Genomic DNA, 18,010 nt, shown 5'->3' with positions numbered 1-18,010 from the left:
TATCGCAACAAATAGTTATCTCGTTATACAAGCTGTTCAAAAAGAAAACTTTGTTCGCAAAAAAGTATCCGCAAAAATAACAAGTATAAAAGTGCGCACACAAAGACTATCAGGTGACCTGAATCAGTCTTATTCAACTTTAATGAGATCGATTAAGGCTCCACCGAATCTTTGGTCGTCATCAGTAAAGGCGTTTTCGAACATCCCCCTCGTTAAAAAACGTTATGATATTCAAAACTCTGAAAAATTACATCTGCTTATAATTAATTCCTTCTAGAGCATTCACGTGAATTTTCGTGTAACTTTCTTTCGTTGGTGTATCATCTGTGATGGCAAATTGGTTTTCCCGTAGCCACACAAGAATTGCAAATCTAGAATAAATCATGTTTTTTTTTTGGCTTTTGTATACATGTGTGTGTGTACCGTATATATACGAGGTCAAATCGAAAAGTCTTTGCCCCTATTTTTTTTCAGCCGAAATATTAGTGTGATTGAGAAACCGAGATATACATTCAAAGCAATATGTTTTCTTGGAACGATTCAGCGTTAACTCTTGGCTGCTCCACAGCACGACGCTGCTGTCATTTTGCAAAGATGGTTGTAGTACTCAACACGTCTACGTCGTATGAGCAGCGAAGTGTTATTAGTTTTCTATGGAGCAAGGGACGAGATCTATAGGAAAATGCAGCCGACGTATGGGGACAAGTGTCTCTCTTTGGGAAGTGTGCGGTAGTGGTGTTGTGAGTTCGAAAATGGCCGAGAAGACCTTCATGATAATGAGTGTTCGGGGCGTCCTCCCTCCCCGCTCACAACGGAAGACACTGTCCACGTGACAAACAGGACCATGGACAGACTTCGGTCATTCGAAAGGAAGATTCTGGAGCATGCACCGTATAGTCCAGACCTCGGCCCCAGTGATTTCCACGTGTTCGGTCCACTGAAGAAGTTCCTGGCACGACAGAGGTTCATTTGCGACGACGAAGCGAAGACCGCTATCCGGCGGTGGTTCCACGATCAACAGGTCGAATTCTACAACAGCGGCATCTCCAAACTAGTGGTGCGATGGGACAAATTCCTGAACCGCTGTGGTGAATATTTGGGAAAACAGTGCAAGGTACATAGAACAATTCCTATATTTTGATTCCCTGCGTGTTTATTATTTCGGCTGAAAAATAATTGAGGCAAAGACTTTTCGATTTGCCCCTCGAGCGTGCGTTAGTGTGTGTGTGTGTGTGTGTGTGAGTGTGATGGTGTGTGATGGTGTGTGTGTGTGTGTGTGTGTGTGGCCGCGTTGGCTCAGTCGGTAACGCGTCTGACTACCATGCTCAAGGTCCCGGGTTCGATCCCCGGCCGGTTCAAATCCGCGAACTTTTCTAACGTTGGAAGCGGCCCCGGCGCCCATCCAGCGTCGATTAACATGGTTACCTGGGGGAAACCCTGGGGGGTAAAGGCAGTCAGGGGCGTGATGCTGATCACATCATCCCCACTCATGACCGGATCAATAATACTTGGTTTTATTCCTTTCGCGTATTTCATAAATATATATTGTGCATATGGCAACTCTGAAATTGAGCCTAACTCTACAAGCAACCCACCAGCGCCTTACGTAATTTGGGTTGCCTAGTTTAAAATGTTGTTGTCCTAAAACTTTTGAGAGCCACTGTACGTTCTAGACATACTTCCAACTTCATTATACGTCCTTGAGTTACCATTAGATTCCCTACGTACGAGAATATTCGGAAAATTCAAAATTTCCTCCATTCTGAGTAAACCACCACCCATCACGTGCGAATGTAAACAAATACAGCATCCCATTTACAGTTGTCGTAAAGGCAACAACACTGGCTCTACGGTGGTTATTTGAATCACGAATAGCGATGCATTAGCAATGCTTGTAGAGAAAAATTCTTCCATGCTCAGCTGGAAGCGATAGTGACATAGGTTTAGTTTCGAAGAGATGGCGTCAGTGGAATGGAGCACACTCGTAGTTAACCACAACATGTAATATTAACATACAAGCTAATAAACGCAAAACAATTAGGAAATAAGGTAATCCAACTGCACAGTACTGCGACGATTTCGTAGGGTCGTTTTAACCCGGTCTAAGAACAGAACCAAATTCAGAAACTCTAACCTCAATAAAATTGTTGATTTTCCAAGCACTTGGACCACAATTTGGTACAGTTGTTTATTTAGTAGTGTGGTAAGGGAGGACAATTGTCAATATCGTTTCCACGATAAACTACAGTGAATTCATTGCTCTTTTTCTAAACACTTCTTGGTTACCATAATAAAATATCTCTATTTAGCTGCTGTCTGCTTTACCACCTGGCTCTTGTCAGTATCTACTTGCATACTATTATTTATTAAAGATAATGCAGTTGTTGACAGATAATGAATGCGCATGAGAAGCGATTAACGTAATTCAACCTATCATATGTAGGTTTATATAAACATATTCGTTTCAAACTGCAAGTAATGATATAGTGTGTACATAAATTTACTGGCACATTTCAATTATTAATAAAAAAAAATATTGAAGATACAAATAAACTGGTGGCAATGATAGATAGATAAGATCAAAAAGTTTTATGTCTCGTATCCGTACAATTCTACATGTGTCCCTTTTGTAACACTTTTGCCTAAAAACAATGTCTGCCAGATATTATCCCCAGAAAAGAAATCCAATGGGGTTGTGCCAGGTGACCTTCGGGGCCAAGGAATCGGATCACCAAATCAAATCCATCTTCCCGGAAAGCATCCAAAACAATACGAACAACGATGACGAACCTTACAAAAGTGATGAACATTGATGAACTGAAAGCCAAAATTAACAATGCGATATCCACCTTAGATGACGGCATGCTGACCCGAACGTGGGAAGAAATCGATTATCGTCTTGACAATCTCCGTCCGACAAAGGGAGCACTTATAGAAGTATACGGATGTGGGACATTAAACTATTTGATTTTATCTATCTATCATTTCCACCAGTTTATTTGTATCTTCATTAGTTTCTAATTTATTAATAATTGAAATGTGACAGATACTTTGTGTACGCCGTGTATTAGCATTGATGTTATTTATGATGTACGGTAAAGGAAAAACTTGAATTTTCTTGATAGTATACCAGTCTTATGGTACTGTTCAGCATCTCCCATAGTTTGCCTTTCATATCAGCTAGAAACATTGGATGACTTGCCTCTTGCCTTCCCTTCTGAAAATTGATATATGTTGAGTTGAAGTTTTATTGGCAGTCTTATACCTTGCAGTACTGATCTTCATTTGCATAATGTATCAACATGACAAATTGTAAATCAAACGTAACCAAATATTCGAAGATACAAATTGGCGCGGTTGATATTTTTATGGTATATTCCAACGAAAATTTGTTAAAAAATCTTTGGCACTTTACTCTGGCACATTCTACTAATTCTGAACAACCAACCAGTATAAAAATATTACCGGAAGAACAGAAACATAATGTAGTAAAAGCATTCTATATATTATATCAGCGCCACGGCAAGAAAAGGCCCAAAGACTTCGTTGCGCCATTTGTCTAGGTTCGCGTTACTAAGATGGATGATGTGGGCGAGTGAAAAACACGTGCCGCGAGCGTTCCTCAACTTGTAGCAAGATGAACGGCAACTTCTAAAGTAATTAACTATTCGTGTTAAAATATTAGTTTCCTTGCCAGTTAAGTGGAAATTCCACCTCGTGTACTTCTTCCTTCACTAAAAGCCAAGTTTTAGTGAAAGGAGGTTTTGCAAATTAAAGCTGTGAGAATGCATCCTCGATCTTATCAACGTTTGTATCAATGTTATTACATTACTATTGTTAACATACTCTTCCTTTAATGCAGTATTATTTAAACTTCTTGTCTCTGATGGTTCTCTGATGCACAAACCAATTGAAAATATTGAAAAATGAGTATAATAATATTCATAACCATATAATAATAACCAGGGGTGCTCATCCCCGTCAGGCCAGTGGCGTGTTCCTAAGGTCATGTCATAATCACCATGAAGTATTTAAATACGGCAGAGAGTCAACTACTATCCTAGCTATTACTGAAAGTCGCTTTTTTTAGTTACTGAATACTTTACTTCATCTGTTTCGCCTTAAATTCTTCCTTTTCTTCATGTAAAGGATTAAATATGGTGCACCTAGTAATAAGAATGACTTCTAACCAGCTAAAGTAAATTAATTACTAAGGAAATATATTTTGATTCCTCCCTTTCGCCTCCTCATTGTTCATCTTGCAGCATGGTGCCAAGATGTAAACTTTTTTGCATATATATTAGAATAATATAATCATCTTGATTTTAAATTATACTTATTAAGAAAAAAAGTATCCCCAAAAGTTATGATAGCACGGTGTGCGTCATTATTACTCTCTGTAGGCATCCTGACAATAACTGATTTTTTTCTCAATTTCAAATTAATGAAGCAAAGGAAAATTACAATCATTGCTATGCCACTGGAATATTTGATCACAGTCTCTGGTAGCATTTCCCTCGGGGAAAGTTACTTGTCTCTACAATGCCATAAAATATACAATGCAAAATCTCAGTAATAGTTCTAATATTATTGCTACTTTCAATCTGTCCGTATCTCCTCCAAGTGACAGAGTGCTACCCAATAATACCCAGAGCGAGCAGTTTCTTTTCTCTCTCCTTGTCTTCGTTCTCCGCATTCCTAAATTCTTGGTCGCGGCGAATCTTCTTGTTTATGTACGCCTTTCGCATTTCTTTCTCAAATGATTCTTCACTGTCTCCATTTTTCTTCTCTTTCCGGAATTTCCTCCGCTCTGCCTCTGGATTTACGTATCTCATCACTGTCTTCTTTGGTCTCGGAATCTCCTCCCCTGTTTTCATGTTCTTATCGCCAACCGCCTCTGTCTTTGAAGTAGCTGTTGTTGGAATGTATTTGATTTCGCCAGCTTTTACCGTACTTTTACTTGTCTTGGATTTAGTTACATTTACGAACTTTTTGCTGAATTTCCTCACAGTTATGCTTAAATTTGGTCTGCCCGTCTCTACATGTGTGTCTCTTTTAACAACTTTCGTATTATTTTTGTGAAATAGTGCTTCTCCTGTCGCGCTTCTTGAAGAAAATATTCTGTATATACTTTCCATAATCTCTGAGTTCACCCTACTGTTGTCCCAGTTTTTATTACTTATTATTCCTTCCTTTTTTATTGTTAATTTTGTATCATAATAGGCGGTATCTTCTCTGTTCAGTTTACCTTTCCGTTTATGATAAATTTCACCTGAAAGATATGAAAAACGCAATATTAGGATATGTCAAACACCTACATACTTCTATCTCACAATATAATTGAAAAAAGAAAATATGTGTTGAACTTAAAAATGTGGGAGTTTTAATATTTTCAGTGTTTTTTCAACAAGAAGCCTTTAGCGTAGAGGATTCCGTTTGAATTTTTGTTTTAAGGCCATTTTATGCACATGTAGGCTAATCGGGACTGATCCTACAATTTCCGAACCAATATTGCATCCAACGGGTGCCGAACCCGGAACTCATTGCTTACAAGGCGACGACGTTACCACTACGCCACCCACCATTGCAGATTTTGAAAGCTCTTGTCAATTTATGTATTTCATCCGAAACATGTCTGGATATCTCTTTATAGTTTCGGAATGGCAAACAGGTAAGGATGCATAGTGAGTGAAAAGTTTTGCATGTTTTTGTTAAACATGTATCTATATTTAAACTATAGAACGTATTTACTGTACAATAAGGTGAATACATAGGCTGAATGTAATTTAATTGCTGTATTTTGTGCATATAGGTTTGTGTACCACGTATAAGTTCATCTGTTTTAGCGTTTGAAATGTTAACACTTTCCACATCACACGTTCACTCTTGTGTACCCTCGCGAATAGACGTTACTCTCGTCAGAACTGTAGCTGAAAGCCGAAGAAGCAGGTAATCACCAGAAACTTCATAACAAATAAATTAACCACATTAAAAGGATAAATGAAGAAGATTTTGCATATGCAGGATACCCGTATGCAAGCTTGGCTGCTGTGTAATGTGGCTTTGTGTTTGAGGGCACCAGCATATCAGTTAAATGTTCAAAGTCCCAGTGGGAAAAGTTTTCATATCCCGATCGAAAGCGATGTTAATTGTGACCTCCTGTTGCTTTGGCCTGATTGACATCAAACCACAATCAGTTCAATGACAGAGTAATGGAACTAATTCCGTGTGTTGAACCATTGGTAATTTAGAGATAATTAAATCCGAAATTTGATTACTCGTTGGGGTAGAATTGCATTGTTTCACTTGAATTGCATTTCCTTGCATAACAATCATCAGTTGTGAATTGTGAGTTTTTATAAAGAATTCTTCAGGATTAGGATTTGTTAATTAGTGCTTTTTGTTATTAAGTATCTACACACATTGTTTAGTTTACAGTGAAATGGCACAGAGTCATTATGGATCAAAAATAGCAAATTTTTACATTTACGGCACGTGGGAATCATTTGCGATTCCGTGCAAACGTTGGAAGACAACGCACTGAACCAATTATAAGTATTTTCTTTTGCAATATTTTAGATTTGTGAATACTTTTGTCGAACACAGTCAAAGCTAAATATCATTTACAAAGTTTACAGGATTCAAATTACGTCAAATATGTGAATTAACATTGGCATATGTATGATGAGAGAAGACATTTATTTGCAAACCGTTTTAGAAACTTTTTATCTTGGATGAAGGTAATTTGGAGGAAAATATTATTCATATACCTTTTGAAACAATCCTTTATTACCACCGGTTGCTGACAAGTCTTCGTCTTTCCTAGAAATAAAATGTTCCAATGGTTTTAATATTTTTATGCAGCACAATCCTTCTGAGACCAATGCTAGAACTTTTGCAATCCTTGTAAATATTTTTTCGTGGTTGGGCCTGAGTCCATACTCCTACAGCTTGTTTCTAATCCGAAATGCTGCTAAACCGACCCGCTTCGAACGCTTTCTTAAGTTTAGGGCTATATAGTAATCAGAGGGTGTCAGTAAGGTGAATAAGTGTAATCAATGATGTAGAACCTTAGTTCAGCCAATTTCTGGATTTTAATAGTGGACCTGAAGGGGAATCACTTTCTGGACAACTTTGTCTGGCGATTTGACTTCCGTTTCTGCTTCAGCTGTTCCAAAAATGTGTAATGTTTACCTGTGGTGTTTGCTCTCTTCTCAAGGTAGTTTCTAACAATACACCTTTAACTTCTTGGACTGAGGTTCCTCCACTCACGTGATCGATCTCTTGCCTGAGAATCATACATAAAGTTCCGTGTTTTGTCGAAATTCATTTACTATATGAGCCATTGAGCATCTTGCTGAAAACACCCCAGAACTGTTTTTGGAAGCGCAGATGTAGACCAGAATGTAAACATTTGGGAATCATTTGAAGAGTCTCAGTTATCCTTTAGCAGAAATTCGTTTGTTCTGAAGGATCATTTCATTCACAGCATCCCCAATTTCTGTCACAAACAACATTGGGATCTCCCACGACGTTTCTTATTATCTGTGCTGAAATGTCAAGTCTGAATTTGACAACCCTCAATTAACCGATAGCGTACAAAGGACTTTGGTCACTTTTTGCTCTTGACGTGTCTGTATAAATTCCCTTCGACGCCATTATACCCTGTCCCAACTATCTCTGGATCAGGCGAACGAAAACAAGTCTCTGCGCAAGTAGTGACACGAGATGGTCCTCCTACCAATGATCACGTGAGAGGGAACTCAATTGCGTGGAGGGGTTTCGGGGGGAAGCGACTGCAGTTACCAGCCTTCGCAGCAGTGTGCTGCTTTTCTCTGCCCACTCTATGCGCAGCCTTGCTTCACAGATAACTGGAACAGGGTACAGTTACAGGAGAATATTCTTGGTCACAGTCTTGTTTCTTTAACAGTAATTTTTTTCTGTGATGCTGTCATAGTCAGTTTACACTTTCAAAAATAACAGTTAATATATGAAACTATCAAATAGGAAAACAAAGCTTTCCAATGACATGCATTTTGTTCAGTTCCTAAAACCGGAAGGCACAAAGGCTAAACACTCATCAGCACCCCCTCATGTATTCATAGAGCTTGTTCGGAAGGTATTAAGCCTGGAATTATCTCATTTTAACATTTTGTTATGAGTGAATATTAGGCATGGATTATTTTTATTACAGTTTAGGCATACGTGATATTTTTCGTTTTTTTAATTATCGATGGTTAAGGGCAGTTCTCGAAAAATGTTCTTCAAAGCTAGGCGCCAGCTCTGAAAATCAGGCACCAGGAAACCACCTACTAGCAATTGTGCATACTACAGTATGTTTCAAAAGTCGCGCAATCCAAACTTTGAAAATGTATATCATGAAAATCGTAAGAGATATTTACACCGGGTTTTCTGCACTAAACTAATCCTGTAGTCTATCACTGGGTTCATAAATTTATGTTAGCATTTATCTAAATAAAAGCAATTACATTATTTTAGAAAAAACATTGTTAATTTGCTGAAAACATCTGAGAACTGATTTCCAACAATAAATACCAACAATTTGTGGGATCATTTGCTGGTGTTTGACTGGTTGTAAAACAGTTGCTTTGTGAGGTACAGCAGAAGCAGGGCATTTTTATTGGAAAACCTCTTGCACATGAGTGTAAGAATGAGTAGTAAAATACTCTTCAGCAATGGACACGTGCTGCTCCAAAGAATACGCCATGCTGAATCAATTAAAAGAAAGGCACAGTAGAGGCGAAAGTAAACGAAGAGAATTCAATGTAACCAGGGACAGCCTAGGATTCTCTCACGAGTCCAATTTCTGCACAAAATCTTGATTCTTCACGTAAATGCATAGTCAATACTTACACATGTTGCATGCGACTGTTGGCAATATTTCGACCTGCTAGTGTTGCCATATACGAATATATGTCCCAAAAATATCACTTTTCACTCAACCCATAAAATCGCCAGTCAAAAATTCATCAAATGTTGCACATGACCAATATTGGTCGCAAATGACAGACTGACATGGCACCAGTCATCAAATGTCTAATTATATGACCCTTCGGTAATTTCTTACATATTTTTCTTACTCAGAAGTTCATTTCTGGAAAAAATTGAATGCTGCTTTCCGTCAGTTATTAATTTACATAATTTTCTGTACGGAGTAAACTGATAATTGTAAGCATTGAAAAATATCTCAATTGATGAGGCTTTATAATGCAGAAAACCCGGTGAAAATATCTCTTACGGTTTTCATGATATGCATTTCCAAAGTTTGGGTTTTGAAACACTCTGTATAAGATGCTGAACATCACGGTATTCAAAACATCACTAAATTATTTGATAAAACAGGAAATGTGGTGTTGGGTGACAAAGGGTAAGGAATTGTTACTGACTCTATGGAATGTTCACAACATCAAAATTTCGTACATATTACAGCAAAAGATCACAGTCGCCAGGCTGAAATTTTTAGTTGCCATGGCGACCGGGAATTTTCGAGCCCTGGTTAAGGCTAAACATACTGACCACGTCTCTTTTTGTTTTCCTACTACAAAAATACATGCGAAATATTCCAATGCAATGAGGGTGACAACAATAAGTTATGAAAAAGCCACATTATACAAATTAAAACCAATATTTTTAATACGTGCCATTTAAATATTTTTTTTTATCTTTAATAACTCTCACCAGCTTTTGTTGGTCTTCTCCGTTCGTTACATAAGTCCAATTCAATTACAAAGTTCGTGAACTAGAAATGAAAAGAAAGAAAGACACTACTTATATTTACAATGGTTACTTGGTCCTGCATAGCTCTACTAATTAAACATCAGCGATAGGTTATAACGTTCAGAAATTACATGCTTTTGCTTAAATTAACATTAAATACGTATCTATCCCAATATATAATTGTTTTAATTTACAAGGTAATAGAATGTGTAACAAAATGTAACGCACGATCGTATTCAATGAACACGTGTAATTTTTGATAAAAGAGAAACTGTCAACCCCCTTCACTATTCAGCTCAGATATTTTAAGATAAAAGCTAAATTTCAAGTCACATATTGTCTCTTTTTCTCGATAGGAGGAAGTCTGCCGAAGTGAGAGATCATCCGATAGGTGACGGGGTGACGTGTGGTCAGCACGACGAAACTCCAGTCGTTGGTTGTCACCGGTCCCATACATAGGCCGAAATCTCAGTGGAAAAGTTGTTACGCTTCCCCCGGGAAGTAGAACCTGCGCGCGTCCCGTAGCCGGAGCCCAAAGCATGACGTCTTAAGGCGAGGAGGGACAATTTCGCCTAGGTCTTTCTCGTTGGGAAAGCTGTCGATCACTGTTGCCAACTTCGCTCTTTTGGAGCCAGATCTGGCTCTTTCGTGCACTCGTTACTGTGAACTGTGGCACCCGCCCTCTACCCCACCATGATGATGATGCCACCACTGGCTCTTGCCCATAAAGACCAACCTTTGCCATGAGTGTACATTTTGCACGTGACGTGATATTCTTATATAGGCTGCGTCACCCACCCCCTCTTTCCTCCCCAGGTATTTTTATATATAGAGCTGTGGCTTAAGGTGAAGATGTCAATATTATTATCCGGAAATCCTTTATTTTCGATTTCATATGAACATCATAAAATTATTGAGATGGATAATGCCGCCAAATCTAGGCGGTGAAAACTAAGAATAAATTTCCATCATTTTAAAGATAATGATAATAGCAGCGCCCCCGCCCCTCTGACACCTAAATTACCCTAGGAGACACTTTATGCAGCCTTCGTTAATCTAGATCCTTGAAAGTCATCTTTAGCTCTTGGTGAAATGTAGCTCTTTTATGCACATCAGGTTTCAGGATGGCTGTAGGAGAAATACATTACGCTTATAGGAGAATTATTTTACTTGGAGATATCAAACTTTCGATGGCGGAGAAAAATATATGATCGGGTAAAGGATCCATTGAAGATTATATTTGCGCTAGAAATAGTCGAAACTCCCATTTGTTTAGCCGTAACTTCAATTTGAAATTGTCTCTCCATAAGGAATACATGGGATTCTGTAAGTACGTATTCATCACATTTTTCAAACATGATATCTAGCTTAATAATCAACTTTAAAAACCGCTTCCACTTGCAACATGGGGAGAAATTCATACTCTCAAATTATGCATGGATTTTCTTTAGTAGCAGTGCCAATTCCGACGATTTTTAAATAAATGCATGCCTGGTGTGAAATTGTCCCTCCTCACCTTAAGTACCTCGCGCACTGAGACGCGGGGAAACACGGAAATATCCGGCCACAGAACTTCTGTCGTCTGCTTCTATTGAAATCAAATGGTGTAACGCTTACTACAGGGGAACGTGCGGAACTGAAGCACGGAATTTCCGGCTAGAAGTCTGCAGGTTATCTTGAGGGTTATGGCTCCGGAACCGAAACTGTTCCGTTCTGTTGTCGCGCTTCCGGCGTCTCAGTGCGCTACAAGCTTTAGACTGCACGGCCACGATGCGGGACACACACAATACATCATAATATGTGTATTACGATGATAAGATAACTTCAACCAAAGTGAAATATATTACGCAACGTCTCTTTAAGGGAGAGGCTCTGCAAAGCTGGTATCTCTTGGTTAATATATGGCTTATAAGCGACACTGTTTTTCAGCTTTCTACAATAATTTAATTTTCATGTAAAAAACTAGGGGATGAGTTCACTCTTTACTTTTTATTGAACAATCCTCGTATATGCATCTATAAACCTGGCATTCCAACAAACACAAATGTAATTAAAACAATTGTCATTCGTATATTCATCGTTAGTTCACGATTATACGGTGGCCAGAATTTTTTTTAAAAACATGTACCAATTGTTAATACATAATTTGAAAATCACTAGTACAATATTGAAAACATGTCCCGTACTATTGATTACTCGTGATGGTATATGCGTATATGTAAAACAGTGTTTCCTGATTGGGTTATGCTGCAATAGAAGCGATCAAAATTGACGTACATATTTATCAAGTATCACCCCAAACCCTGTGACGATTTGATTATTATTTGTTTGATCACTCTGAAGGTTGTTAAACACATAAGGAGATTTTCGCGCACGCAGCAATGTATAATACTGTAAAATAAACATACTGATCTTTATTACGATCAAACATGCAGAACATTATATGCAGGGCCATGCCTTAGATTTGGATCAAATGTGTGGTGTAAGCTTACAACCTTCCTTCACAAATCTCATGGATACCGAGACATTCACTCTGCAATCCATCGGCAATTTAAGAAATTGCTCTTATCATATCTGATAATAAGTCTCTAATGATCACATTCTGACAGATCCCTTCATACTATATGTGTCACAGTGCACGCACAGAAATTTAACACAGTTAGTAGAGGGGAACAGGAAAGGCTTAAGCGGATGTAACGGGTGATCCAAACCAACCTATTTATAATAATATTAGTCCAACAAGTGCAATTCAAATTAGTACAATATCATATATATATATATATATATATACACACACACACACACACACACACACACACACACACACACACACACACACGTATACAGGGTGAACAGGAACTATAGGGAGAAACTTCAGAAGGTGATTCCTGACAGGTAAAAGAACAAGAAAATTCATATCAACATATGTCTGGAAACGGTCGAGAGGCCGCACGGATTTATCGAGCCACGTACCCGAACAAACAGCACCACTCAAACCACAAGACCTTGGCAGCCATTTATGGGCCATTGTGTGAGCATGGGTCCTTTCATACAGGCGAACATGGAGGTCGACCGCGGCATGTGCGTACACCAGATCTGGAGGATCTGAGAGCAACCCCAGTACAAGCTCCAGGCAAATAGCCTGCCAGCATGATGTAAGCCAAGCGACAGTGTTGTGTATCCTGTATGAAAACCGCTACTATCCCTATCACCTGCAAGGTGTGCAGGGAATATCACCAGCGGATTTTCCTCCAAGGGAACGATTTTGTCGCTGGTTTTTGCAACAGGCCACCACCATATTGGTATTTCTGTCGTAAGTCCTCTTCACCGATGAAGCGATCTTTGGTAGAGATGGCATCGTCAACAACGCAGTCGCCATTTGTGCGCTACAGCCAATCCTCGGGGAATGGTTGAATCGTCTCATCAGCAACGGTTCAGCATCAATGTTTGGGCAGGAATTATTGGCGACAACCTACTTGGACCATTTATTCTTCCACAACGACTTAACGGACAGACGTATCTGGAATTCCTGCAGAACACTCTGCCTCTTTTGCTTCAGAATGTGCCTTTGACAATACGACAGGTAATATGGCTGATGCATGATGGAGCACCAGCCCACTCTCGCATTACGTATTTGCCGGCCCCCGTGGCAGAGTGGTTAGCACATAGCGCTATGATGCCAGTGGTCCTGGGTTCGAATCCCGGCCTGGGCGTGAAAGTTTGTGAGTGTCCATTAACCAATTTCATCATGTCCTCACTCTCCATCTTCGCAAATTAGCCAAAATTTGCTCAAAAAGCGAAGTAAAATAAAGCAAAGCAAAGCATTACGTCTTGTTCGTCAACACCTCAACAACATCTTCCCCAGAAGATGGATCGGACGAGAAGGCCCTGTGGCATGGCTCGCTCGATCACCGGACTTAAACCCCCTTGAATTTTACTTGTGGGCATCTGAAAAGTGTTGTGTATGCTGAGCCAGTTCCTGATGTGCAGACCCTTGAACAGCGTGTCCGTGTAGCCTGTGACGCTATTCGGGTACAGGCTGGAACATTCGAACGAGTGAGGCAATCCATGATGCGACGTGTGAACGCTTGCATTGCATCCCATGGAGGCCACTTTGAACACCTGTTGTAACATGGATGAAAGTCATGCCATGTAATGTGTACCGGTACTAATTGCTTTATTGGAGACTCACCGTCCATTTCCTGACATATGTTGATATGAACTTTTTTGTTCCTTTACCTGTCAGGAATCACCTCCTGAAGTTTGTCCCTATAGTTTCGGTTCACCCTGTGTGTGTGTTTATATATATATATATATATATATATATATATATATATATATATCTCCGACAACCAATGTGACTACTGTACATTTGAAAATTCCATTTAATGTGACGACCGAGGTGTTTATATATATATATATATATATATATATATATAAAACTTATTTCATAACTACGCACATATACTGTATTCGTGCAGTAGTTTTAGTTGTTTTATTTATTTATTTATTGAGAATATTTCAGATACAGCACAGATTACAATTTTACACTGAAATTGTGAACAATGAAAAAAGCAAGGAAAAAATAAATAAATAAAACATTGCAAAAATACACAAAAACTTTATACTAGGTAGAGGGAAACCTGAAACGGCAAAGGATGGGCAGTGTGAGACAATAATAAAGAATTACAACAGCAGCAAATGGCGCTACATTCAGTAACAGTTACTAACCTGGCAGTAAATAACAAAGAAGCAGAAGCTGACAATGACAAGTTTAACCCGTTCGTTGAGTTTCCACTCGTTTTTGGAGTTACATGTAGTGCTGGTATATACGGCCTTGTTATCATCCATCTTTTGATTTTGTTAAGCAACTAATATTACTGCCTTTGAAATGTCCTATGCGTGTTCACTAAGTTGTCGCCGTAATAAAACAGCAGGCATAAAAGAATAGTGTAATCTTAATATTTATATAATGGTGTATTGCGTTCGTTGATTGAAGAAAGTCACTTCGCCTCTCAGGTGGCCGTAACGCTCTTGGCAATAAAAAAATACTTATATGACTTCCTGCAGTTTTACTATTTCGCAGTCACGTTTAAATACCACAAAAAGTTATCTATACGTTGAAGGGTGAAAGAGTAAGAATGTTGTCATACAAAGCGTTCTTGTCATGCAACTCTTATCCATAAACATTTATATTAATCTCTTAAATGTTGTTCCGTTCACAATATTTAATAAGTTACAATATAGATAAGATATATTTATTGGATCATTCCATGCCAAATCAACCGGGGTCTGAATCATGACATCTCAGAAGTTAATAATTTTTGGTGCAGTGGTAGTACCAGTAAAGTTGACGAAAACTGCTAAATTTCAGATTTTTTCGGCTCTTTGTTTTTGAGTTGTTGACTTTCAAAAAGCAAAAATCTCAAAATTTGACGACATTTTCAAATCTTTAAACAGCTGTAGATCAAAAACTATTTGACCTGGAGAGCTCACATTGGAGTCATCTCTTCTGGTTTTAATGAGCTTTAATGTGAAATGCAACATGACTGTGGTATTTGAATTTTTAAATTTTTAAGGAACTCGAAGAGAAGTTTTTTTGAAAATCTCAAGAACACCATTTTTTATTTTTTTGTAAAACACATATGATTTGAAGACATCAATTGACTATTTGTGTGCAAAATTCCATAATGGGACGGCAATGTGTTTCTATGGAAATTAAATTTTTGTAATATAATGTGTGCGAAATTTGCTAAATTTGTTAACTTCTACTCGTATGTTATAACCACAACTATATGCTGAGTGGTTGATGTTGAAGTCTTCATGTTAGTCTATTTTATAATTTTTGGAGTACAAATAACATGAAAATACCTAAAGTTTATCACTTTTAATATCAGGTTGAAAAATGTACGAAGGGAAGTGATTAAATAACAGTAATTTTATTCTATACTTCATGGAGATTTATGCACAACGAAAATTTGTGTTTCGGCACTCACACATAAAGGTGTCGTAACAATTGAGCAGTATGCGCCTGCGCAGTAACTCGTACAGCATGGCCGCTCCACTGTTGACTTGCACCGTAGAAGAGCTACGAAGTGTTATTCGTTCTTTGTGGTCAGAGGGATTGAAACCTTCTGAAATCCATAGGCGTGCGCACGGGAGGCAAGAGCGGTCAGTAGTCGCCTCTTATACTCTTGCTTAGGAATTTAGTGCAGAGGAATGTTATCACAGTTATTAAACGATATTATGATCTTTACATAATTCAGTATTTTCAAGCTGACGAAAGTACCAAGCAACTACGTAAGATGCATTATTTCCTATGTAATTCAACTATCCAACTTCGTTCGGTACCAAATATCTTGTTATTAACACTCACATACAGTTTATTCGTTAGTTTTGTTACTTATGTGTTTGCAAGATACAATTGCTCATGCATTAGAAATCGGTAGCAGCGATTGCGTGAGGAGGCAAGGACAGTTTACTTTTTCTTTGAAGACAAGGTTTAGCATTAAGAGGCTATAGTTTACGGGCAAAAAGTGAGGGAGCAACCGCCCCCCTAATAGCCATCACTGTTGGAAATGAACATATTATGTGCTGTTGTTTTAAATCTGCTATATGAAACCATGTTCATATGTAAATTAGGGTGAATAATGGAGGGGGGCAAATAACATCGGTTCCACGGAAGTGTGTAGTCTTCTAATACAGTTATTTTCAGTGGTTCCGGACCCACTCTATATACGCCCCTGTTCCATACCTGTCAATGCAATAAAACAGAGAGATGAAATAAGGTTTTTCTTTCTCCAAATGAACTTTCATCAAGGCTACCCAATCCCCCCCGCCCCCCCAAATCAGAGGGTCTGCGCACGCCTATGCTGAAATCTACAGCAGAATGAAGGTTCAGTACGGAGACAATTGTTTAAGTCAGGGGAGAGTGAACTAAATTAACAGATTCGCTGATCGATCCGCTGCTTCACTGCCTCAGTTGCCACGCAAACTGGCCTCCCACTCCGGTGTTCATCACTGACATTTCGTCTTCCGTCTTTAAATTTTTCCACCCATTCATATGCTCTTCCCTGACTAAAACAATTGTCTCCATACTGAACCTTCATTCAGCTCTAGATTTCAAAAGGTTTCAATCCCTCTGACCACAGAAAACGAATAACACTTTCGTAGCTCTTCTACGGTGCAAGTCAACAGTGGAGCGGCATGCTGTAAGAGGTACTGTGCAGGCGCATACTTCTCAATTGTTACGACACCTTTATGGCGTGTTGCTAAGGAACCTTTCTGAGTGCCGAAACACACATTTTCGTTGTGCATAAATCTCCATGAAGTTTAGAACAAAATTACTGTTATTTAATGACTTCCCCTCGTACATTTTTCAATTTCCTTACCTGATATTACAAGTGATAAATTTTAGGTATGTTCATGTTATTTGTACTCCAAATATTATAAAATAGACTAACATGAAGACTTCAACATCAACCACTCAGCATATAGTTGTGGTTATAACATACGAGTAGAAGTTAACAAATTTAGCAAATTTCGCACACATTACATTACAAGAAATTAATTTCCATAGGAACCCATTGCCGTCCCATTACGAAATTTTACACACAAATAGTCAATTGATGTCTTCAAATCATATATTTTTTAAAAAAAAATATTAAAAATGGTGTTTTTGAGATTTTCAAAAAAAACTTCTTTTCAAGTTTCTTAAAAATTAAAGAAAAATCAAATAAAACAGTCATGTTGCATTTCACATTAAAGCTCATTAGAAGCAAAAGAGAATGACTCCAATTTGAGCTCTCTATGTCAAATAATTTTGATCTACAGCTGTTTAAAGATTTCAAAATGTCGTCAAATTTTGGGATTTTTACTTTTTTGAAAGTCAACAAGGCAAACACAAAGAGCGGAAAAATTCTTAAATTTGGTAGTTTTTGTCCTCTTGATAGGTGCAATGTATAATAAAATAAAAAATCTGAATCCTTAAGGTTCAGAAATATTTTTTATCGGTTGATTTGACATGGAATGAGCCTATTAAGAGATTTTCAGTATATTTCGTGTTGTTGGCATTATTTTCTGTTATCATTACATTCGACAAGTAGTATTAATTTATTGGGGACTTCCCTTATTCATGTGTACATATACTAGTGTGCATTTGACAATTAATTTTCATGTAGAGTTAACTAGAAGTATGATAGAAATACTGCGTGACTTGTTATCTCTTTTGTTAAAGAAGCTACGTACAGGTTAGTATATTTTATACATAACA

The 18,010-nt window shown here is 38.1% G+C and overlaps 1 protein-coding gene across 1 annotated transcript; it reads right to left on the bottom strand.

Annotated features, from left to right (window-relative positions):
• Nucleotides 1-4,319: 4,319 nt before the first annotated feature.
• Nucleotides 4,320-14,637, bottom strand: LOC145985996 (uncharacterized). The gene is made up of 3 exons (XM_083120159.1): nucleotides 14,470-14,637; nucleotides 9,700-9,760; nucleotides 4,320-5,272 (listed from the first exon to the last, which is right to left on the bottom strand). Exons 1-3 carry the CDS (start codon nucleotides 14,587-14,589, stop codon nucleotides 4,635-4,637), a joined length of 819 nt encoding a protein of 272 aa, XP_082976285.1. The 5' UTR covers nucleotides 14,590-14,637; the 3' UTR covers nucleotides 4,320-4,634.
• Between the last annotated feature and the right edge of the window lie 3,373 nt (nucleotides 14,638-18,010).

This window comes from Lepisma saccharinum, chromosome 1, assembly GCF_977018435.1.
Source record: "Lepisma saccharinum chromosome 1, izLepSacc3.1, whole genome shotgun sequence".
Lineage (NCBI taxonomy): Eukaryota > Metazoa > Arthropoda > Insecta > Zygentoma > Lepismatidae > Lepisma > Lepisma saccharinum.
Note: the sequence above shows the minus strand (reverse complement) of the source record. Positions and strands in the feature narration are given on the sequence as shown.